The sequence below is a fragment of the Trichoderma camerunense genome, assembly GCF_050948025.1.
Source record: "Trichoderma camerunense strain CBS 138272 chromosome Unknown V8C40scaffold_24, whole genome shotgun sequence".
Lineage (NCBI taxonomy): Eukaryota > Fungi > Ascomycota > Sordariomycetes > Hypocreales > Hypocreaceae > Trichoderma > Trichoderma camerunense.
In genome coordinates, this window is record NW_028145346.1 from 253,235 (window position 1) to 274,114 (window position 20,880).

The 20,880-nt window shown below is 46.5% G+C and overlaps 10 protein-coding genes across 10 annotated transcripts; 5 read left to right on the forward strand and 5 right to left on the reverse strand.

Annotated features, from left to right (window-relative positions):
- Positions 1-399: 399 nt before the first annotated feature.
- On the forward strand, positions 400-1,392 carry V8C40DRAFT_257332 (RlpA-like double-psi beta-barrel domain-containing protein). Its single transcript, XM_083218474.1, has 2 exons — positions 400-834; positions 905-1,392. Exons 1-2 carry the CDS (start codon positions 725-727, stop codon positions 1,251-1,253), a joined length of 459 nt encoding a protein of 152 aa, XP_083068089.1. The 5' UTR covers positions 400-724; the 3' UTR covers positions 1,254-1,392.
- Positions 1,393-1,910: 518 nt separating this feature from the next.
- On the reverse strand, positions 1,911-4,416 carry V8C40DRAFT_283653 (sodium:solute symporter family protein; the record flags this gene model as incomplete). Its single annotated transcript, XM_083222001.1, has 4 exons — positions 3,970-4,416; positions 3,648-3,909; positions 3,301-3,578; positions 1,911-3,236 (listed from the first exon to the last, which is right to left on the reverse strand). The coding sequence occupies exons 1-4, from the start codon at positions 4,255-4,257 to the stop codon at positions 1,911-1,913; spliced, it is 2,154 nt and encodes a 717-aa protein (XP_083068090.1). The 5' UTR covers positions 4,258-4,416.
- Positions 4,417-5,107: 691 nt separating this feature from the next.
- Positions 5,108-6,654, forward strand: V8C40DRAFT_123459 (LLM class flavin-dependent oxidoreductase). Its single transcript, XM_083210964.1, has one exon. It carries the CDS (start codon positions 5,120-5,122, stop codon positions 6,611-6,613), a length of 1,494 nt encoding a protein of 497 aa, XP_083068091.1. The 5' UTR covers positions 5,108-5,119; the 3' UTR covers positions 6,614-6,654.
- Positions 6,654-9,164, reverse strand: V8C40DRAFT_123462 (uncharacterized protein). The gene is made up of 5 exons (XM_083210965.1): positions 8,145-9,164; positions 7,846-8,087; positions 7,639-7,773; positions 7,455-7,560; positions 6,654-7,391 (listed from the first exon to the last, which is right to left on the reverse strand). The coding sequence occupies exons 1-5, from the start codon at positions 8,735-8,737 to the stop codon at positions 6,695-6,697; spliced, it is 1,773 nt and encodes a 590-aa protein (XP_083068092.1). The 5' UTR covers positions 8,738-9,164; the 3' UTR covers positions 6,654-6,694.
- A 1,409-nt stretch (positions 9,165-10,573) lies between these two features.
- On the forward strand, positions 10,574-12,863 carry V8C40DRAFT_283657 (Zn(II)2Cys6 transcription factor; the record flags this gene model as incomplete). Its single annotated transcript, XM_083222002.1, has 4 exons — positions 10,574-10,767; positions 10,817-11,588; positions 11,651-11,902; positions 11,958-12,863. 4 exons carry the CDS (start codon positions 10,574-10,576, stop codon positions 12,858-12,860), a joined length of 2,121 nt encoding a protein of 706 aa, XP_083068093.1.
- A 114-nt stretch (positions 12,864-12,977) lies between these two features.
- On the reverse strand, positions 12,978-14,625 carry V8C40DRAFT_277943 (cytochrome P450; the record flags this gene model as incomplete). The annotated part of the gene is made up of 4 exons (XM_083221012.1): positions 12,978-13,292; positions 13,346-13,634; positions 13,687-14,204; positions 14,272-14,625. The coding sequence occupies 4 exons, from the start codon at positions 14,623-14,625 to the stop codon at positions 12,978-12,980; spliced, it is 1,476 nt and encodes a 491-aa protein (XP_083068094.1).
- Positions 14,626-15,397: 772 nt separating this feature from the next.
- On the forward strand, positions 15,398-16,318 carry V8C40DRAFT_283659 (glutathione S-transferase family protein; the record flags this gene model as incomplete). Its single annotated transcript, XM_083222003.1, has 3 exons — positions 15,398-15,607; positions 15,663-15,943; positions 16,003-16,318. 3 exons carry the CDS (start codon positions 15,398-15,400, stop codon positions 16,316-16,318), a joined length of 807 nt encoding a protein of 268 aa, XP_083068095.1.
- Positions 16,319-17,049: 731 nt separating this feature from the next.
- V8C40DRAFT_123477 (aromatic compound dioxygenase) lies at positions 17,050-18,339 on the reverse strand. The gene is made up of 3 exons (XM_083210966.1): positions 17,999-18,339; positions 17,456-17,935; positions 17,050-17,406 (listed from the first exon to the last, which is right to left on the reverse strand). The coding sequence occupies exons 1-3, from the start codon at positions 18,188-18,190 to the stop codon at positions 17,161-17,163; spliced, it is 918 nt and encodes a 305-aa protein (XP_083068096.1). The 5' UTR covers positions 18,191-18,339; the 3' UTR covers positions 17,050-17,160.
- Positions 18,340-18,578: 239 nt separating this feature from the next.
- On the forward strand, positions 18,579-19,985 carry V8C40DRAFT_257344 (maleylacetate reductase). The gene is made up of 2 exons (XM_083218475.1): positions 18,579-19,223; positions 19,274-19,985. The coding sequence occupies exons 1-2, from the start codon at positions 18,686-18,688 to the stop codon at positions 19,819-19,821; spliced, it is 1,086 nt and encodes a 361-aa protein (XP_083068097.1). The 5' UTR covers positions 18,579-18,685; the 3' UTR covers positions 19,822-19,985.
- Positions 19,986-19,995: 10 nt separating this feature from the next.
- Positions 19,996-20,595, reverse strand: V8C40DRAFT_270645 (nitroreductase family protein; the record flags this gene model as incomplete). Its single annotated transcript, XM_083220206.1, has 1 exon — positions 19,996-20,595. One exon carries the CDS (start codon positions 20,593-20,595, stop codon positions 19,996-19,998), a length of 600 nt encoding a protein of 199 aa, XP_083068098.1.
- Between the last annotated feature and the right edge of the window lie 285 nt (positions 20,596-20,880).

Here is a 20,880-nt window from a genome sequence, read left to right on the forward strand (position 1 = left end):
ACCATCCGTTCCCAGTGAGGAAAATCCACCAGTAAGCTTCGTCCTACGACCCATGAGCATCCATGAGATTCACGATCGATGGTTCATAAGACCACGTGCCCCCTGCAAAAACAATATGAATGCAGGCAAACTTTTACCATATGAGCATATTTGAGTCAATGGGGCGTGGTCTAGATTAATTGCTTCTGCCTGATCGAATTACGCAGCAACTTGCGCCTTACAGAAAACAACTCGTAGTCCTACCCAGTTTATTTTTTACCTTCCCGAAACACCATGGCCTTACCAACTAGCTTCTACTTGGGGCCAAAGGTGGTCCATTATGCTTACATGGGGCACGGCTGCTCGCCCTGCCTAGCTCCCGCGTGTAAATCCCTGAGAAACGCATTAGCGGAAAAATTCCACGTCTTACACCGAAAGCATGATGGTGCTGGAACCGTGTGTCGGGCTCGCCGGTTTGAGCTATTCGCGAAACTCTGAATGGATCCCTGGGTTGGCGATAACCGAAGGGCATCCGACGATGATGGAGACTGTGCTCATACATAAACGAGTTAGTAAAGGATTCCAGGGAACGACGCGAGCAATGGATACGAGTATATAAAGCCTCGACCATTTCCGTCTTGTCTGTCTCAATCATCCAGCACAGCGTCTCATCACAGCTCCTGACAACTCAGCTTCTCTACTCCTTCGAACTTCAGTTCCAAGACCAAACACCAACCTTTTCAAAATGTTCGCCAAGACCGCCATTGTTATTCTGGCTGCTGCCGCCAGCCTTGTCAGCGCTCTCCCCGAGCCTCCTTCCCGTGTTAAGTCTGCTCCTGAGGCCAAGCGAACTGAGTATGTTTCTCTCCTCATGACCAAGAGTGCTTGGTGAAATTCTTCAGATTTACTAACATCAAACTTCCAGCCACTGGGGTACCGGTACCGTCTACGATCAGAATGGTGCCGCCGGATCTTGTGGCGAGTTCCACGGTGACAACGAGCTGATTGTTGCCCTTACCCCCAGCTGGCAGGGCAACGGCTGGCCTCCCAAGTACTGCGGCCGCAAGGTCTTCATCCAGAACACCGGTAGCAACGATGGTGTTGGCGGTGCTGGCCGAACTATCATTGCCACCGTCAAGGATACCTGCCCTGGCTGCCCTTCTGCTGACAGCATTGACCTGTCTCACGGAGCTTGGAACCAACTCACCAACAACGCTCCTTTCGGAACTGTCAACATTGAGTGGCACTTCTGCAACGAGAACGGCCAGTGCTAAATGTCTATCTCTAAGTTGACAAGCAGGTCCGTATGACTGATGGACGATGATGTTTATTTGGATTCTCTCTATATTTTTCACGCTGTATATACGTACTTTATCGACTTATGCACATAGTTGAATACACATGGACATACATGTACAATTGGCTTTTATGCCTCACTTACCCCCTTTTTGGATGTGATAATCAATGAGACGTAGGTACTTACCTACTCCGTAGAAGCCGGAGTTACATGGGGCAAAACCACTTGAACAATGCGTCCTGTTCTGGTTCTCTGACTACAAGTTGTCACGGAAAAATAGGTTATGGTTAGTGGCTATGACCCCTAGCATCATGATTACTCTATCATTAAGGGTCCGCAATATTCCTTAAGAATCAATCGCCGAGTAATGCAATCAACTCCTTGCGGGAAACTATTAAACTCAACTCAATTCTAGATCGCCGGCGCCCCACCTGCGCGAATGATCTACCTGCCGCATCCGTGTTGCGTTTAAAATAACTGTATGCAAGTAGTACCTTGATGGCAACCACAACATGCATATCGATTACTGGCAAATGAATAGATCCTGGCTGGCAAGGTAAGCACTAGTATTAATTCTATTTCGAAGAGGTCGTTCCTGGCCAATCTATCAAGTATTTTATTGCCGGCTATCCGCTTATGTCTTGTTAAATTTCCCGTTAACTGATCTCCAAACACCTCGAGACGCTTTGACAATTGCGTGCCTTCCATCATATAACGGGTACAAGACTACCGCAAAGAATGCAAAAAACTGCCAGATTATGGCGACGGTAGTCCAGCCTGAGAAGAAAGACTTGGTAAAGATGTAGTTGCGGTACAGGGGCATTGGCCATGCGATAAAGGTGATGAGGACCACCGCGACAAAGAAGATCCAAGCTATGCGATACCACCGGCGAAGCTCTTGCAATGTCTCTTCACTAAATGGGTGTCGCACATTATCCAGGTCAATGTTGTCAATCTCGCTTTCCGTTAAGATGCTCGCTGTGCTTTTTTCCCCCACGTTGATGGTCTTTACTTTTTCAGGGTCGGAGGAAGCATTTACAGAAACACTTTCACTTGGCGATTCAGAAATCACGATGCCATTGCTGTGAGAGTCATCGGGCCCAGTATTGGCTCTGGTCTCCTTCTCATCATCACTTGGTGGAGACGATGTTTCGCTGTCATCACCCTTTGGGGCTTCCGCCAACTCGATAAGTAGAAACCGTCGCCAATCAAACGAGTCTGGTTTGTAGAGAGAAATGAGGACGGAGTAAAGAGCAGGAGAGAAGAACGAAGCAATGGCTCCATAGAGGGCTGGGAAACTCGCTTCTGTGGTTGCGATATTGATGGTGCCGTACATTGACTTGGCAGTGGCCAGCCAGACGCTGAGGCCTGTGAGAAATCCTAGAATAGGCGACGCAATCGCTGCTAGCCGCGTTTGCTTCGACCAGGCAAGGGTCAGGCCAAGAGGAATAATCCCCGGGCAAGAGAGAATAGGCCTGAAATATCCGATCCATGTCATGTCAGCGCCTCCGTAGTTAAGCGCCAGCGAGATACCAGTGATGAATATAGTGTGGAAAACGACAGCAAGGTGGCTGACTTTCATGAGCCTCTTATCCGACGCCTTTGGATCGATGTATGTCTTATAAAGATCAAACGATAAAATGCTGCTGACAGCAATCATCGACGAAGAGACAGTGCTGGTCAAAGCCATGAACAAGAGAACGAAAAAGGCAATGATGCCCTTATCACCGATAAGAGCCTTGATAGTGTATGGCATCACCAACCCTGCATTTACCAGGCTCGGAGAGAACTCGCCGGGGTAAGTCGGGAATATGGGTGTGTTGTGGATGGCCCTTGCAGTGAGACCGATGACAGTGCCAAGGCCCCAAGGAATGCCGAATATAGCGATTGCCGCAATATTATATCCTGGCACAGTAGCCGAGACTTCAGTAGCAAAAGACTTTTGCCAAAAGGCAGTGTCCTAATGGGAAGAGAGCAAAAATTAGCCAGGAGAACCATGAAAGACGTAGAACTGTATCTCTTACCATGACGACGAGAGCGAGGTTTCCGAACTTCAAGATCAAACCCCAAATGATTGCGTCTTGGGATTTCATTGTGAGCAAGGATCCTTCGTAATTCCTCGCAATAATATTCTCAGAGGCTGTTGCCATAACTTTGTCATATAAACCTCCAAGACCTCCGACAGCATCGTGAGTTAGAGTCGTCAGAGTGAAATAGATGATGAGAATCAAGGCAACGGCCGTATGAAGGTAGTCAGTCAAGAAGGTAGCCTTTAGGCCACCCACTGCCGTATACAGGACCACTATTCAGAATTGTGGTTATTATCATTATCCTTTGGGGATGATATAGTGGTCGTTTAGATAGCACTTACCTCCAAGGGGTATGAGAATGGTAGCTGCAACAAAGTGCATACCAGAAACGCCGTATATGAGTTGTGATCCTGTGAGGATCATGGATGCGCACCCAAAGACATTATTTGTGATGTTCAAAATAATAAACACGATGTGTCCGATTTTGCCATAGCGCATGCGGATAATCTCCAATGACGTGTGAGCGTACGGCACTCGAATCTTGGCTAATACACCAAGAGCTGCCATCAAGGCAATCTGGAAACACAATCCAGTAGCCCACCACTGTAATCAACACATGTCAGCCTTTTGGATCAAGCTTATTAACACCATACAACGACTTACAAAAGGAACAGCCAGTCCAAATTTGTAACAAAAAGCAGCTGAAAACACTGTCTCATTAATCCACATCCATGATGAAAACACCGCCGATGCTGTTAACCCCCTCCCTACTGATCGATTGGCGACCATGAACATCTCCGATGTTGATGAATCTTCGGATAAATAGGCTCTTTGCACCTTAATTGCAACTAGAATGACACCGCAAAAGGCCACTCCAAGTCCAATGAGGAGGCCATATGCCGTCCCCTGGGGAATCACGGGCACCCCGGAGACTCCAAGCTGCACCGACATGATGAAGGTCAGTTAAAATAGTTTATCTGGCTGATGAAGTTGACTTGTCAAAGTGCAGCGATTGATAAGAATTCCCATCAGATATCCCAGAGAGTCAAGCGCAGAGGCATGTTCTTTTAAACCATCATGCATTGCCCGCTATCGACTTCTTATCTTCACGCAGCCCATCTCGGTCGATCTCCGTTCTACCAGAAGTCGGGAAATTCTGGGAACCAAGGGCCCATAAGTTCAGCACGTTGCATTAGGAAGTAATGACGTTATTTTGTCCCCTCAAACTGTTAAACGGCTCGGCAATTGCTCAGCAGCGTGCCCAAATGCTTACCCCAGAGCCCCGTGGTGTTGATGTGAAGCGAGATAGGGCCCTCTGAAAGGCCGACATACGGACCCGGAATCTTGCCGCACAACTGGCGGACAGCAATCGAATATTAGTGACAGTATCAGGCTAAATAATACGAAATTTAATAGTTGATTGCAATGCAATCTTTTACTGGGTACTGATAACCGTTTGTATGCGAGATCGGCCGTTGATGTGAGATCATGGTGTGTATTGCGTGCTCTGCGCATAGTGTGACGACTTTATGGAGAACATCAGCCTTGCCTCTCGCGCAACTTTAGCTAAAAGAAGCTATGATGTTGTAATAACCATGAAATCCAGGATGTTTTAATAGAGCCAATAGGATAATTTTAATTGTTGGGATAATGTGTCAAAGCATATGAAGCGTTATTTCCGGTGTTTGTATAAAAGCTTTTGTATCCCAAACAAGCATACTTGCTGCGGCGGCATTGGTACTAGGTGCATATCCCACGACAAATCTTTTGACATTTTCATCAATCTTTGCTAAACGATATTACTGAATTAGCAATGGGCGACAGCGTACCGACTACTGCAGGCGCTGCCGCCGATAGGCAAGCCCAAAGCAAAAAGCAAATGATCTTGAATGCCTTTGTCATGAATACTCCCGGCCATCTAGCCCCGGGGTTCTGGCGACATCCAAGAAACAAGACCGATCAATACACAAAGCTCTCCTTCTGGACAGAGCTGGCGCAGCTCCTCGACAAAGCTGGATTTCATGCCATGTTTATCGCTGATACGCTGGGACCCTACGATGTATACAAGGGCCCTTCTAACGTCGTGCCAGCTCTAGCAGCTGGCGCCCAATTTCCAGTTAATGACCCTCTATATTTGGTTCCTGCAATGGCAGCTGTGACCAAGAATCTCATTTTCGGAGTCACTGCCAGCTTGACTTATGAGAAGCCTTATGCGCTTGCTCGGCGTCTGTCTACAGTGGATCATCTCAGCGAGGGCCGTGTTGCGTGGAATATCGTCACATCATACCTCGACAGTGCAGCTCGCAACCATGGCCTGAAGGAACAGATTCCTCATGACGAAAGATATGCCATTGCACATGAGTATATGGAAGTCTTGTATAAATTGTGGGAGGGAAGTTTCCGAGATGACGCTGTGGTTCGAGACCGCAAGCATGGACACTACATTGCCAGCGATGGCGTTCTCCAGATTCACCACAAGGGCAAATACTTTGAGGTGCCCGGCCCTCACTTCTGTGAGCCATCTCCGCAGCGCACTCCATTCCTTTTCCAAGCTGGAGTATCTGAGGCGGGCAACGGCTTCGGAGGAAAGCACGGAGAAGCCATCTTTGTCGGTGGCCAGACACCTGAAGGTGTTAAGAAGACTGTGGATAACATTCGTGACGTAGCACAAAAGGAAGGGAGAGATCCGAGCCACATCAAAGTGATTGTGGGAATTAATGTTATTGTTGCTGCAACAGACGAGGAAGCTCAGGCCAAGAAGGAAAGCTATCTTGAATATGCTGACACAGAAGGAGCTTTGGCTCTTTTTGGAGGATGGACTGGAGTTGACCTCTCTGGCTATTCAGATGACGAAGATTTCCTCTTTACTGATTCACCTAGATTGCAGTCAATAATCCGGAGATGGTCGGACACTGTCCCAGGGACTGACAATCTCCCTTGGACCAAGCGAAGAATTGTAGAATATCTTAGCATTGGCGGCCTCGGGGCAAAGGTTGTAGGAGGTCCAACAACAGTGGCAGATGAGTTGGAGAGGTGGATCGAAGTGTCTGGAGTAGACGGCTTCAACCTGGCCCACGTCACAAACCCGGGTAGTTTTGAGGATATCATTGAGTATCTTCTTCCTGAATTGCGGAGACGAGGCGTATTCCGAAGTGGTGTCGAGAAAGAAGGCGCAACGGCCAGAGAAGTGTTCATCGGGTCTAAGAGATTACCGGAGGACCATCCAGGAAGCCAGTACAAGTGGCGAGCTGGCGAAAGCGTGCCAAAATACCTCCAGCAACAAGCGGAGACAGCAGGTAGCAATTAGACGACATCTCAGCCCCAATGCTTCGTCTCAGTGCTTATTTAATCAGTAAGCTTATTATGAGTTTTCTGACGTCTCTGTTGATCAATCATATGTACTCATTGACTGTCGAAGTAATCGTAGCGCTTCTTGGTAGGATGATACGTTGGCGAAAATATTCGCTTTTGAGAACGTATCCAGAAACCCTTTCAGAAAGAGTTTGTCGGAAATGTCATTTTGTGCATTGGCAGCAATTCCAAGGGTCAAGGCGCAGCTAAGCGTAACATGAACAAAAACCCACGATCGCCTGATAGGGCAGTCGAGTTTGAGCAGCTCGAGAAAAGTGTGAAGAACAGAGCGACAGTGCTGTAAATACGGAGCCCAAAGTTCTTTGTTGTACGCGTCGCCATTGGAGAGCAACGCCGGACGGTAGAGACAGAGCATGACCGAGTCCACAAACTCGCGAAAGAAGTTATGTTGGATACATTCGTCGCGATTCTGACACTTTTCGACATCCTGAAGGTGAGCAGTTGACTGCTTGGCGATACGATCAATTGTCTTTTTGAAGTCCTGTATTTCACCCGGTGATAATGGCTTCCTAGAGAATCCTGCCTTGTTGAGCGCTTGGCAAATTTTGTTTGCGATAATGAACAGATGATTGCAACTAGTTGTAAAAGAGTACGTCTGAGGCGGTGTCAAGGCTGGTGATGACGATTCGGGCGGGATTTCGTCCATGACGATGATACAAGACGGTCTTCCGTAACATAACGAGACCAGCGTGTCCTGCCATATTAGTGATCGCCTAGTTGTTGATACCAGTGTTAACATCAATTCTCGTAGCAATAAAGACAGTTCACTTATGTACCAGATGTAATATTTCACAGTAGCCTCGTCCCGTTGATCCACATCCACGGTATCCGGGTCCGGAGACCAGTGCAGCCCCAGCGTCTGTGCGAGCCGTATAGTAAGACCTGAGAGTATCTTGTTCAGCACCAGATTCGGTCCAGTTGAAGACATTATTAACATTGGCAATTAGCTTAAATACTTACCTAGAATTGACCAAGAGGCTCCAGCATTGGCCTGATTCTGCAGAAAATTGGCAAGCAGTATGAGAGCCTGAATAGTGTGGATGTCGGGAAACGAAAGAAAATTGCTCATCCTCAAGCACTGGAACCCGCAACATGCTACACGTATCGAATGTCAATTTGACGTCGATGGCCAATCAAAGGGTAGAAGACGGTTGCGGGGACACTCACCGAAAACACGAGCCTTGATCAATTCAGATTCCTGATCAGACCCAAGTTGTGCACCGCATGCAAGAATGCTAAATAAGAGTCCGAACCAAGTCAATGTGCAAGCAGATGGAGGAGTTTGTAGAGCTTCTGTAGGATGTTCTGAGCGCTGATGGAGAAACTCGGAAAGGGCAGCTTCGAATTGAGGGAAGTTGATGGTAAATGGCAAAATACGTAAGAGTGAATATTGGAAGAAGCGAACATAGCTTCCATTGTTAGTTTAATTCGTTCTTTTAGAGAGATGATGTAGTTTTGAGGCTCACCCTCTCAAAGCTTCATCCTCTGGAAGTGCATTATAAACGACCTCGGGGCCGTCTTCAGGCTTCCATAGATTGGTGAATGGTGAGACAGTGCTAGAATCTTGCAGGCAAAGCAATTCGAAGATGGTTTGCGGGTTCGTTGGCGGTTTGAAAGCAACTCCCTGCCAGCAATTCCGTTCCTGGTTCTGCTGGTTAGAGCTGAGGCTCTCATATTTCGCCAGAAGGCTGGGAAGTGAATCCGGACCCAGGTGCAATTTCGTGTCATACGGTGCAACGGGGTCCACGTAAAGGCCTATAGATACGTCCTCCACTGGAGTGGCGACCGCGTCTTCGTGATCGCTTGCAACATGCGATTTGCTTGCTTCCGAGGCATTACTGGTTTTATCCGAGGCATTGGCTTGTATAGGCGTGGTGTAATCGCACAGGTCGGGGTGTCCGCGGATGTTGCAACTCTCGCAGGGCTGGCTGAGATTGCATTTGACTTTGCGCCGCCTGCATGGGTAACAAGCCTTTGCTGGACGAAATCTTCGCCTCTTGACAAGCATTAAGTCGTACTCGGACTTGGTCCTCTTCTGTTTCGCCTTATCTTGGGGCATTGTTGTTCGTGATGCTATATGTATGAACCACGCAATAAAGAGAGAGTTGGCGAACAAGAGAGACGGCGAAGACGGGAAAAGGCCGCCGTCAACAGAGGGGTTCTTCCTCTATCCAGCCGGAGTTAGCATCTAATATGATCGAATGGCCGCAGACGTCTATTTGACGCGGGCTTCGTTTATCGCTCACTGGACCATACGAAGCCGATAAATTGGCAGGACGCTAGGTTTTGGGCTTGAAGCTACGAATTGTACAGGTCGAAGATATGTTGCCATCTTCAATTTAAATGTGGAGAAGATACGGAGCAAATCCGCCAGTCATCAATGATCTGTCATGCTCTAAGCTGAGTTTCGGGTGAGCTAGACCGACATTTTGGCGTCTAGCCACTGAGAATCTCGCGTTATATCTGTCTCAGAGCAGGGATACATTAATAATAAGCGTAGCATATCCCACAAGTAACTCCGTAGTATTTTCGAGACGTTTGCCAGTACACATGTGGGAGATAGCTCGGTGCCTGACCCGACCCACTGCGGAAAATAAAGACGGCATTTATTACGCGCATGAGTCTAGATAGACGGGATTGAACGATACTATAAATTACCGTGAGACGAAACAGCGTTTTTCTCTGTTACTATATATGTAGTATATATATTTAACCAGAAAGAAAAGAAAAGGATGGCGCGAAAACGAAGGGAAAAGAATAGCAAGGAAAGTACAGAGGAAAAGAAACAAGAAAACAATTGTCATCTGCATCGAACCTCGTTCACCAAAAATACCTGCTGAAACCATAATTGGAGCAATTGTCTCTTGTTTTAGATCTACTCCGGGGCCTTTCATTAGGAACATTTTGACAGGGAGATGTAACCAGCCCCTGTGATCAATCATCACCTAAGACTGGTGACTAAGCTCGGCCTGGCCCGGCTCTTTAGTATACCAGGGTGGAAGAAGAACCGTTTCATCATGGCTAGATAAAAGAAACAAGACGAGTTATCCAGTTGAAAATGGCCGTTAGCCAGGGTGTCGACCTTATTTTGGAGGCTCGAGGCTATAGAAACTGGATCGAATGGCTCCTTGGCTCGTTCTCGCGCGGTGGTCCTTATAGCGGTTAGATGAGCTGGAGCTCTTGTGTTGTCTTTTGTGCTTGCCGACTCAGTTCAAAGGCGCGCTTTTCGCTGTCATCAAAATGTCCAAGTAGATACAGATTTTCGAAAGAACCCTGACTTATAGCAGGTACTATGTACGCACGCTGAGCTACCCCTACCTTCAAGTTGGTACTACTAGCACGGTTACGTGTTCTCAGGACACGATCCAGTAATTAAGTTTGTGTTAATGATGGGTCTGGTTGGCAAACTGGCGCTTTTACTACTAACTAGTAGAATGACAGCTAAACCAAGCTTATTCACAAAGGAGTAAGAACATAGACTTATATACCCAGCTTTTGATAGTTGAATTCTGATAATGAAATAAGGATAAGCTTATAGCCTAGTACGCGATGTAAACATATGTACTTCTAACCTTCTTTCAGTAGAAGACAAATTTATTTTATTAGCAGTATTGCTTTATTCAAGCTGCACAGACTGGATGAAACTTATATGCTCTCTTCCCGCCTCCAGGCCTGTGACACACTTAGTAAATGCTTTATAAGCGCAGGGTAACGGTAGCATTTCCCACCAACGTCAGTTACCCCTTAGCTTTGGCGATCCCCCGCATATGTCGGTACATCGGACAGAGTACAAAAAGCGAGATTGAGAGCGATTCCGATCTCAGCGCCTCCTTAATTCTTACCAAGGGGTAGCTTGTGATAAACCATCGCCATTCCAACAACTTTATCTGCCAACATGCCCAAGATTTCTACGGCCCGGAAACGCGATCGATACGTCCCAAATGCCTGCAATCGCTGTAGGACCGCTAAAGTTCGTTGCAACGGGAAATCGCCATGTTCTTACTGCATTCCGAGGGATCCTGAGTCCTGCTCTTACAGGTCTCAACAATCCCCCCGGGAACCGACAACTCAACATCAGAACCAGTCTAAGTATATCATAAACATTCAATGTACTAATTTGCAGCACTAATAAACTCAGTAAAATTGATTCGACTGAAGAACAGAGCCTCAAGTCTCTACTGCAGCAGCAGAATAACAAGCTTGATACATTACTCAAGCACATCTCCAACATACACCAGCCATATCGCTTCCAAACCGGGCGCTCCAGATCACCAAGTAACTTGTTCTCATGCTGCGAAGCACCGCTTCCATTAATCCAAAGCGCGACGAGCGCCTTTTTCTGTTTGCACGTGATCGATGTGAAACTCAGGGCCTTGGAGATTCACACCGAAAATGCCCAAATACAAGATGGGACCAAGGCCGGCTCTTCTTCATCCTTCTCAATTTTACATGACCAGATTTTGGATGGAGGGGCAGCTGATATTGAGGCATGGGATGGTGAAGATGCCGACATCAACTCGTTGAGTCCAACTGCGGATAATGTGTCTCCTAAAGCTCCCACATATGCGCTCGAAACCCTCAAAAGTGCAGAAGTCATTCGCCTGATACAGAAATATCAAGACATCGCCGGGATGATGTATCCCGTGGTAGATGCAGCACATCCAGAGCAATTAGTCGAAACTGTGTGGGCCAACCGTTCGGCTGATAAGACCAATACAGAGAGTCTTTCTCGGCGGAATCGAAGCCAGATAGGCATCGTCGAGATGATGGTCGCTATTGCTCTCACTGATGAGAACGAGGATTCTTCAGAGCTAATGCAGGCCCTCCACGATCATGTGTTACCAGATGTTCAGTACATGGTGTGGAATACGAGAGTTGATCTTCAAGGGTTAGTACTTTTGGTACTCGTGGTACGTGACCGCTAATTCATTCAGCAACACCAATTCTAATGTCAACTAATACATTCTCCTAGAGTCTTTACTACTATTATACCCATAAGTGGCGTAAAGCCTGGCGTTTTATAAGGAACGTTGTAAGAATTATCCTGGAGCTGGGATTGAATCGAAGGATCGTGTTGGATCGGTCCTTTCCCGATCAAAAGGCCCATACCCAGGCACTTAACACAATGTGGGCCGTCTTTGTACTCGAGCAACAGCTGAGATACGCCCTGGGACTCTCTACGACCATGCAAGACTTTTTCATGGACCCGACTCTTCCAAAACCGGTAGACTTCCTAACCATCCGTGAGCAATTGGCTCCGCTGACATGTTGGTCTTTAGGTCAACGCTCCATATTTGGAAGCAATGATTCATTACGCTCGGATTGGTGCAAAAGCATGTGAAACATTGTCTTGTGATGAACCAAACACCCAAGTGATGTCCGGAGATTGCCAAGATGCATATACATACTTCCAATATCGCCTTAGCGAATGGCGGAAAGCGATCAGTACCCAATTCCAGTTCAAATCCACTAGCAAGAGGGCAGATCAGTGGAATACTCAACTCGACGCAATCCTTCGATTACGGGCAAACAATTTGCACTTTGTAGTAACGAGATTTATGTTCTTCGAAAGAGAATTTCTCGGCATGGTCCCAGCCGACCTGTGGTCCGTATGCATGGATGTGGCTGCTGATACTACCTGTATTTTGGCTACCATTGATGGCTCTCCAGAGGCTTACCAGGCTACTAAATCCGAGTCGAACTATTTTCTTGTCTCATCGATGGGCATCTCGTTCCTTGCTATGTTACAAGGCTCCCTATTCCCAATTTCGGCACAGAGCCCGTTGGATCCGGAAACGTGCCTGAGGGCCCAGCAAAGCGCGATCCTTTGCCTCAATTTGCTGCGAAATCGAGCGGAGTCATCACGCCAGTCAAAACATCTGTGGAACCGTGTCAGCGATCTTGCATCCCGCTTGAATCTCCTGGGTTTCTTGGCCCCCGTCGCTCCCGGCAACATTGAGGAGGTCTCAGGTATAGAGGAAACAATGAGTATTAACGAGACATGGGAAAGACACACGAGTCATTGGGAACAGGGACTCGCTGGCTTGTCACAGAGTGTTACGACAGTTGGGTTTCCTGTCAGTGAGGATAATGATGAGGGACCCACCTCAGCGAGCAAGATCTATTCAGCATTCGATATAATGTTTGGCCCTGATTCCGTCTTTAATGGGATTGATGAATGAAACGCTTCAATTACAAGTTTATATAATATTTTAATCCGATACGCAAATGGGGATTACGGAGCATATTGTTCAATTTTTATTTTATGAGCATAAGGTAGCCTTCTATGGGCCATGACACTACGTCTGTCTCTTTCGTACTGTACACAAGAGCGGCCCTTTCTTCTCATCAACACCCAGGCTATTTATCTCCAACTTTTCGTATTTGTCAACTGGAATAATCTCGAAATTGCGCCAAAGAGCACAAAGGACTTTGAGAATATTGATGCTTGCAATGTTTCTGCCAATGCAAGCTCGGTGTCCGATGCCAAAAGGCATTATCTCATTGAATGAAATGGCATCTTCAAGCCATCTTTCAGGAATGTATTGATCATGATCACCGCCCCAGAATTGCGGATCATGATGTAGAGCCTGTGATATCATTGAAACGGCGGTCTGCAGTACGTCAGTATGTTTCGTATAATGTTCCTTTCTGACTATAGCCTTACCCCCTGTGGAATATGGAAACCGTTGATGTCAACACCATTGGGGTCTGTAACGAGACGAGGTAAGGGCATTGTAAAGACCGGCGTAATGCGGAAGCTCTCCTTGATGCATGCCATGGTATACGGTAATTTGCTCTCGAGTCCCGAATATGAAATTTCTTTCCCGCCGTCATTGTATAGGGGTACATTCGCGTTGAGTTCTTCCGTGAGTTTCTCGGCGGCGTATCGGTTATGGAGAAGGTGATAGAATAGAAGACCCAATGTGGCAGATGTGGTATGTGCTCCTGCAACCCTGTATTCTTCCATTAGTTGAATCTTCGTTATTGGGGTTCTCTGTAACATACAAAAAGGCAAAGGCCTCTGAGCTAACCTCTGCTGGCGTCAGTGGTGCTCCTGTTGAGGGATCTTTTGCCTCTAGAAGGTTGTCTAGCAGGGTTTCTTTCTCTCCTGCCTTGTGATCCTCAATGGCATCATTGACGTACTGAGAAGCTTTCTGGCTAAGCAGTTTTCGCGACTGAAGAAGCTTTTGAAGGCTCGGAATGGGTAGTTTGTTTCCAATTCGTATGCTGTAAGGAAGGAGAGACTCTGCCATTCCATACATTGTGCCAATGAGGATATGGTCAGGAATTGGTGGCAGCTCATTGGCCTCTGGGTTGCCCTGCGTGTTTAGATCCTTTTCGAATGCTAGGTCACTTATGACGTCGTATGCATAGCGTGCTACACTCTCTTTTAGATCAAATACTTGCCCCTCTGGCTGCTGCTCGATATTCGAGAACAAGCGGTGTAAATGCTTTCCAAATCTGCCCTCAAACTTGAGCAGCGTTGCCATAGAGAAACTGTGTGACATCTGACGCCTTCTCATCTTGTGAAACTAGTTATGCACTCATTAGCATCTTCTATGTTGCATCCAAACTAACAAGAGTTCTCACCTCTTCGTCACGAGTACTGAAAAGATTGGGATGCAGTGCTGTGAACGCATCATAGAATTTTGTCTTAGGCATAGAACTCCCAGCTTTGTAGATGGGGCCAATGGCATCTCGAGTTTGGAAATTAACATGATTGGGACCAATTCGAATAACAGGGCCATACTTCTCGTGTGCCCTCTGTATAGCAAACGCCGAGTCTCGCCTGTAAACATGATACACCTTCCATAAAGAAGTCCTGCGAGCCCAAAAAGGACCGGGAATCTTTCGTAAAGGATGAACAAAGATCCAAAGCAGCAGCCAGACCAGGCTACAAGACAACAACACGACTGGAAGCAAGGTAGTGCTATAGGAAGCCATTGTGCTTAAGGCATTTAGTCTTTGGAAGGAGTTTCGAGTGATGGGTAGGAAAGATTGTATTTCTTCATACAACTCTACAACAAACGTTTCTTCTTCTCTATTATATGCCACAGACCAACCCATGTGATTATTTACATTCCGAATCATACCAAAATGCCATTCAAAAGCTTCAAACACATACATACTGTTTCCGAGAGACATCGTCGTCTCTTGGGGAAAAGTCTCCACAGGTTCGTATGCTTGCAACGGAGTGCTCGATGAGCGCCAATCACCGAGGTAGCATCTACAAGGGTGACCGGCAGTTTTGCCCCAGCCCAATGAAAAACTGCGTCCGAGCGGCAGTGAAGTCATTTAATGTGTCATACTTCAGTCACTTCCCCCTTAGGGGACGGAAGCAAGCTTTGGAACCTTCCGATTCCGAAACATGCATGAGAGCAGTGAGGACTGTTCGCGGGGTTGCGAAATAGTATTAATCAATCTTATGTATAATTGCGCATCCATTACAATGGACGTGTAATGCGTTTGTTGCTTGATGAATAAGTCAACCTTGGAAGTCCTCGCGGCCTGGAGGCAATGGTTTCTAGTATAACGCATGCGGAATAGTTCCGACGCCGCCTTGTAATAGGAGCGAATACCTTTGAGTATACACAAAGCGCGAAAGCAAATATAAGTGAATCATCAACGCATGTATCACTATCAGAAGTCATCTAGAATCAATCGAGCCAGCTTAGAACCCTTTGCATACCCGTCTCCAATTTTGAAGTAATCCAACATGGCAGCCAAATCTGAGAATGGTGTTCCATACACACTTTATTACAATCGTTTCTCGATTTGCTCATTGATGATGCGGTGGCTGGTTGACATTCGCGGTGAGCCTAAGGACGAATCATCCCGGATGGATATCGGCTTGAAGGAGATCGACATCTTCCAGGAAGAACAGTTCAGCGAATGGTATCTCTGCGACGTCAACAAAAATGGCCAGGTATATTTCCACTAAGATCGTTAGAGAAGGCACCGCTGACTGGGGATTTACTTAGGTTCCGGTTCTCGGAAGCGATGTTGCTTTCGATTTCCCCATGTCTCAAACAACTGCAATCTCCGAGTACATTGCTGCGAGATATCCGGGGCTTCTACCCCCTAAGCATGCGGCTAAAATCCACGATATGGTGCACAAGATGCATGAGATTAATTTTTTTACCCTCTCTTTCAAGGGTAGTCCGCAACTTGCTTCCGGGTTTGCCGATGCTGCCTTGAAGCGCCTTGAAGACCAGTCCATAAGTGTTCGGTATAGAAAGGCATTGGAGTATAAGCTTGAGATGTAAGAATAAAGTACCATCTAGCCTAGTTGACATCTTATTAATACGGTGATATTTATAGTCTACGTCGAGACAAGGTCAATGCTCTCACGCCTGAGAAGACACAAGCGGAGTTAGACAAGGCACAGGCGTACTTGGCAGAGGCCGCTACGCTGCTAAACCCTAGTGATGGGCCATGGCTTTTTGGTCAGCAGCGACCAACGGAACTTGATGCCCACTTGGTCGTTATGATTCTTCGTCTTCAGGACGTAGGCCGCGATTTTGTTGTTCCTGATTCCCTGAAAGAGTATGGAAAGATGGCGTTTGACGAGCCCTCTTTCAAAGCAGTCATGGGAGGGAGAAGCACCATGTATGATGGTTCTGGTAGCAAGAAATAGTCTGAAATCCTGGCATTGGCAGAGAATTCAACTTCTCGGTGGATTATCATTATGCTCTTAGATTTCGTTACAGAAAATCTCAATCGTTATTATAAGTTGGTGCCTTCATAAAGATCATTAGACGATGGCAATAAAGGCAGAATACCTCCCTTGGAAGCTCTTGACAGCAGAGAATGTTGGAAGTGCAAAAAGGCCGAAAGCCAGAGGGCTGTTGAGGCTTAAATATCATTCATCTCAACAGAGAAGAAGGAGGGCATTCATGGTAGCACAGCCGTTACAGTAACGGAGGCATGAGTGGCATCAAGGGTCGCCCTTTCCCCTTTGACATTCTTAATGCTCGATGAACTTGTGACTTGATGATCTTGTGGTGATGCTGTGATTGGAGGGAATTGGATCCCCGTCATATGCTACGTGGCAGGAATTAGAAATGGGCTGCCGCAGCTAGCAGTGTCACCCGACCTCTTCTCACCGTCACTGTCATCGCCCCCCTCTGCAAGTCGATCAGGCGGGCCTCTTGGGTCCATGTCACTTCAATATCTCTCGTTGATCTCTAGACAACCTCCGCACCTAATCGTATGCGTTAGCTTAGGTGCATGTTTCTCTCCTTCAAGTATCGTTGAAAGATATTGCGGTCACCTAATGAGGCTGTAAACTCGGACAACGGATTCTCAAGGGCAATTCCATTAAATACCTAATCACTGATTAATAAAGGAATAGGTGTATTCCCTTTTGTTTACAGTTTTTTTGATTTCATTTTTTTTTCTTATACTAAAATAACAAAGTTTGCCCTCGACCGATGATGTCAATCTCAAATCCCATGATAGCTTTCCGTCATAATGTTTCTATTTCTCCAACAGGACAAACTCGTGATGTAGAATCCACAGCCCCTTCCCATTCCACTTCATTTGTTGAAGAGATGCTTTCAAACCTAACTCATTGATAAGCGTGGCTGGGTCATCACTCCACTCAAAGTTTTTGACAAGCGATTTCTTTACACCAAAGACTGGATCTGAAGTGACGTGTTCACTGTCGCTAGCATATAATGCTGTTGTAAGATTGAGATACTGGGGGTGTTTCAACTGAAAATGCTGCGCAGTGTTAACAATTGGCTGGATCTACGATGGTAGTCATACATACCACATGTGCAGGGCGCGTAATATTCCGCTTCAACTTGTTAAGCAAAACTCCAACGGACCCATCGGTGGGGATGTCGTAGTTGACGCTCTTCACGCCTACTAGATAATACCGACCTTGACTATCAGTTTGGAATATGCCTCGGCAGTTGGGTCCGTCGTGATTGGGGTCTTGCATATCGTAAAGCCCATTCCCGTTGGTCTCCCAAACATCGACAGCAGCACCCTCGATTGGGGCACCACTGACAGATTTCACTGTTCCGTGTATGAGCATAAGCTCTCCTATAACGCCAGGGGAGCCAATAGATTGCCCATTAGTAAGGGTATGGGTGTCTTCAGAATGGAAAGGTCCGAGGACAGATGACTCTGTTGCTAAGCTAGCCTTTGCCTGTGCAGAATTTATGGCGTCAACCAGTGCAGACACTCCAAGAACATCAGACAACAGAATCATCTCCTGCCTATCAGGTGATGAGTCTTGGCCAACCTGGGTTGAGCTTATATATTAGTACCATAAACAAAAAGCAGTGCAGCATAATGATTTGCGTACTTGAGTAAGATATTGGACAGCCGCCTCCCATTCTGTTGGCTTCAGTCGAACTTCTTTGACGTAGTCGTGCAAGTGCTGTATCAAGCCGGTAACCAACTCAACAAGCCGTTCGTTCTTGACATTCTCCGTGGATACCTTGATAACATGGGGGGTCAAGTTTTCAGCGGTCAATTCTTTTAGACTGGATTCCATTTCGCTAACGTGGAAAGGCAATGGCACTCAGATTTGATGTTGTACACGATCAATTGTCAGCGGGGTGTGCCATATAACTTTGTTTCGGAATTCAACTCCGGAATACTTCCGCAACGCTTCCGACTCACAAAGATCCGCTGTTTTAACTTCCAATGCTGAGCCATCTTTAGTAATCTTGAAAAAAAAATAGTAATCTTAAAAAAAGAATAGTAATCTTAAAAAAACAATAGTAATCTTAAAAAAACAAACGCCTGCTTGCAAATCACTTTATAATGCAGTAGCAAGCACTAAACTTAATATTCGTAGACTGTTTGCCAGAGCGGGGTTAGATGAGTGAGACGTTCGGCATTGAAGGTCGGCTGCCAAAACCGAAATAGGTCCAAGGACACAAAATATCCAGTGCATGACAGCACATTCTACGACCTAGTCTCTATTCCATATGTTAATCCACATAGTGTCATATTATCCCAAACAATTCAACTGCCAGTCGCAAAAATGGACGCTGAATCGCGAAGTTTTGAATACAATGAAAGCAGCCAGAGAGTCTTGTTTGGCAATGGCGTTCTCGCCAAGCTAGCCACTGAGGTTGCGGCGCTTGGCTGTAAAGCGCCATTGTTGTTGACAACTCCCCAGCAAGCCTCAGCCGTTCAAGATCTTACTCAGATACTAAACGGTCATGTCGCGGGCTCTTTCACCCGTGCCACAATGCACACCCCAACCGATGTTACAGAAGAGGCACTGGTATATGCGAAAACAACGAATGCAGATTGTCTCTTGTCAATTGGTGGCGGAAGCACGGTGGGCCTAGGCAAAGCATTATCTCTTCGGACTGGCTTGCCTCACATCTGTATCGCAACGACATATGCTGGAAGTGAGATGACACCCATCCTGGGCGAAACTAAAAATAATCAAAAGGTGACTCGGGTTGACCGGGCAGTAATTCCCAAAGTGGTCATCTACGACGTCAATCTCACCTTAAGTTTGCCCACGGGCATGAGTGCAACAAGTGGCCTTAACGCAATGGCGCATGCCGGTGAGTCGAATTTAGAAGAAATCATTGTGCACTTATTGACGCCAAAGTAGTCGAGGCTCTATACGCAAAAGATACGAGTCCGATTGTCCGCATATTTGCTCTCGAGGGAATCCGAGCCTTGGCCTCTTCGCTGCCTGGAGTGATGGAAAACTCTCAGTCAATTGCCTTCCGTTCAGAGGCTCTACTCGGCGCTTGGTTATGCGGTAAATGCCTAGCAATGACAACCGTCGCGCTCCATCATAAACTCTGTCATGTTCTAGGCGGGACTCTCAACTTACCGCATGCCGAAACACACGCCATTGTCCTGCCTCATGCGCTCGCCTATACAGCGCCTGATATTCCGCAAGTCATGAAAGACCTCGCGGAAATCATCCCACATAGTGAAGGGGATGCCATTCAAGGATTAAACAGATTGGTGTCTAAGCTGGGAATTCCATCGAGCCTAAAGGCTCTGGGTATGAAGGAGGAGGATATTGAGCTGGTTACAGATAATGTGATGATGCTCACATTTTGGAACCCTAGACCAGTCAATAAGGATTCACTTCAGAAGATGATTCGGCGGGCGTGGTTAGGAGAACAGGCTAGTGTAGACATTTAGGCTTCCAATTTATTGAAGTTGAAATAGCAGCTAGAAGATCATGTAGCCTGCATTCTAGTATCGTTTTCACGATTCGGCGAATACCCATTGAAACGTAAAATCTTTCAATGTTTTTATTTCAGAAGTTACTAGTATTTAAGCGTATCTATACCGTCTAGCTTCCAGCCTGTTGTTCTAAGAGTGAATTACATATCGATCCTCGACAGGCTTCTTCTCCTTGACAGCGGGTGCGTCTCCAACAGGCTTTCCAATAACTAACTGGGCCAACAACTTCCAGTTTGAGTTAACAGACCAAGTTTTCTTAACCTCGTCATCAATAAGAGGATTGTAATGTTGCAGATTGCCGCCTACTCCCTCCAGAGCAAGGGCCGACCAAATAAGGAACTGGTGCATGCCGCTTGCCTGCTCACGCCAGCCTTCAAACTTGTCCGCATACATCTTGAAAGAACCTAGTGGCTCATATGGCGCAGGATCCTCAAAGAACAGAATTGTCGCGTATGCGCCTCGAAACCCCTGGATCTTGGCATTGGTACTGGTGGCTTGGTCTCCTGACACAAATGGGGCAACAGCTGCCTTGACAATGTCCCAGAGTTTCTGGTGATGATCTCCAACAAGAACAACAATTCGAGTGCTTTGAGTATTGAAGGCTGATGGTACCGTTAAAAGAGCTTTTCGAATGATCTCTTCCAGCCGGGTAATCGAGAGGTCGGTCTCGGCTAAGAGCTGATACACGGAGCGTCGAGCTCCAAAGGAAGAAATAAGCGTGTCCGCCATAATGATTCTTTGTATGCAAAACAGCTGGAAATTGTTTGAAAACGGTATTGACTGATCTCAAGTGTTAAACTTAGTTGATCTGGACCATATATGTGTACCAAGTGAAGACTTCCTCTCACTACGCGACCTTAGTAGATTGCCAAGATATTATTAATGAAGTCACTTACCACTGATTAATTAGATTGTAAGCAATCTTATATCTATTTACAAACTATTACTCACGGTAGGTTGCATATGATGCAACATGTGATGAATTTCGGAAAAGTCGGAATCTTCCGATACACA

What these genes read in the sequence shown, in the direction of transcription:
- V8C40DRAFT_123459 (XM_083210964.1), top strand. Translation starts at nt 5,120, where the DNA reads ATGGGCGACAGCGTACCGACTACTGCAGGCGCTGCCGCCGATAGGCAA.
- V8C40DRAFT_123462 (XM_083210965.1), bottom strand. Translation starts at nt 8,737, where the DNA reads ATGCCCCAAGATAAGGCGAAACAGAAGAGGACCAAGTCCGAGTACGAC. An exon ending in GATCAAGGCTCGTGTTTTCG is followed by an intron (nt 7,774 to 7,845) that starts GTGAGTGTCCCC and finishes CGATACGTGTAG; the next exon opens with CATGTTGCGGGTTCCAGTGC. An exon ending in AGCCTCTTGGTCAATTCTAG is followed by an intron (nt 7,561 to 7,638) that starts GTAAGTATTTAA and finishes AGATACTCTCAG; the next exon opens with GTCTTACTATACGGCTCGCA.
- V8C40DRAFT_257332 (XM_083218474.1), top strand. Translation starts at nt 725, where the DNA reads ATGTTCGCCAAGACCGCCATTGTTATTCTGGCTGCTGCCGCCAGCCTT. An exon ending in CCTGAGGCCAAGCGAACTGA is followed by an intron (nt 835 to 904) that starts GTATGTTTCTCT and finishes TCAAACTTCCAG; the next exon opens with CCACTGGGGTACCGGTACCG.
- V8C40DRAFT_257344 (XM_083218475.1), top strand. Translation starts at nt 18,686, where the DNA reads ATGGACGCTGAATCGCGAAGTTTTGAATACAATGAAAGCAGCCAGAGA. An exon ending in TAACGCAATGGCGCATGCCG is followed by an intron (nt 19,224 to 19,273) that starts GTGAGTCGAATT and finishes ACGCCAAAGTAG; the next exon opens with TCGAGGCTCTATACGCAAAA.
- V8C40DRAFT_123477 (XM_083210966.1), bottom strand. Translation starts at nt 18,190, where the DNA reads ATGGAATCCAGTCTAAAAGAATTGACCGCTGAAAACTTGACCCCCCAT. An exon ending in CTGTCCAATATCTTACTCAA is followed by an intron (nt 17,936 to 17,998) that starts GTACGCAAATCA and finishes AGCTCAACCCAG; the next exon opens with GTTGGCCAAGACTCATCACC. An exon ending in TTACGCGCCCTGCACATGTG is followed by an intron (nt 17,407 to 17,455) that starts GTATGTATGACT and finishes AACACTGCGCAG; the next exon opens with CATTTTCAGTTGAAACACCC.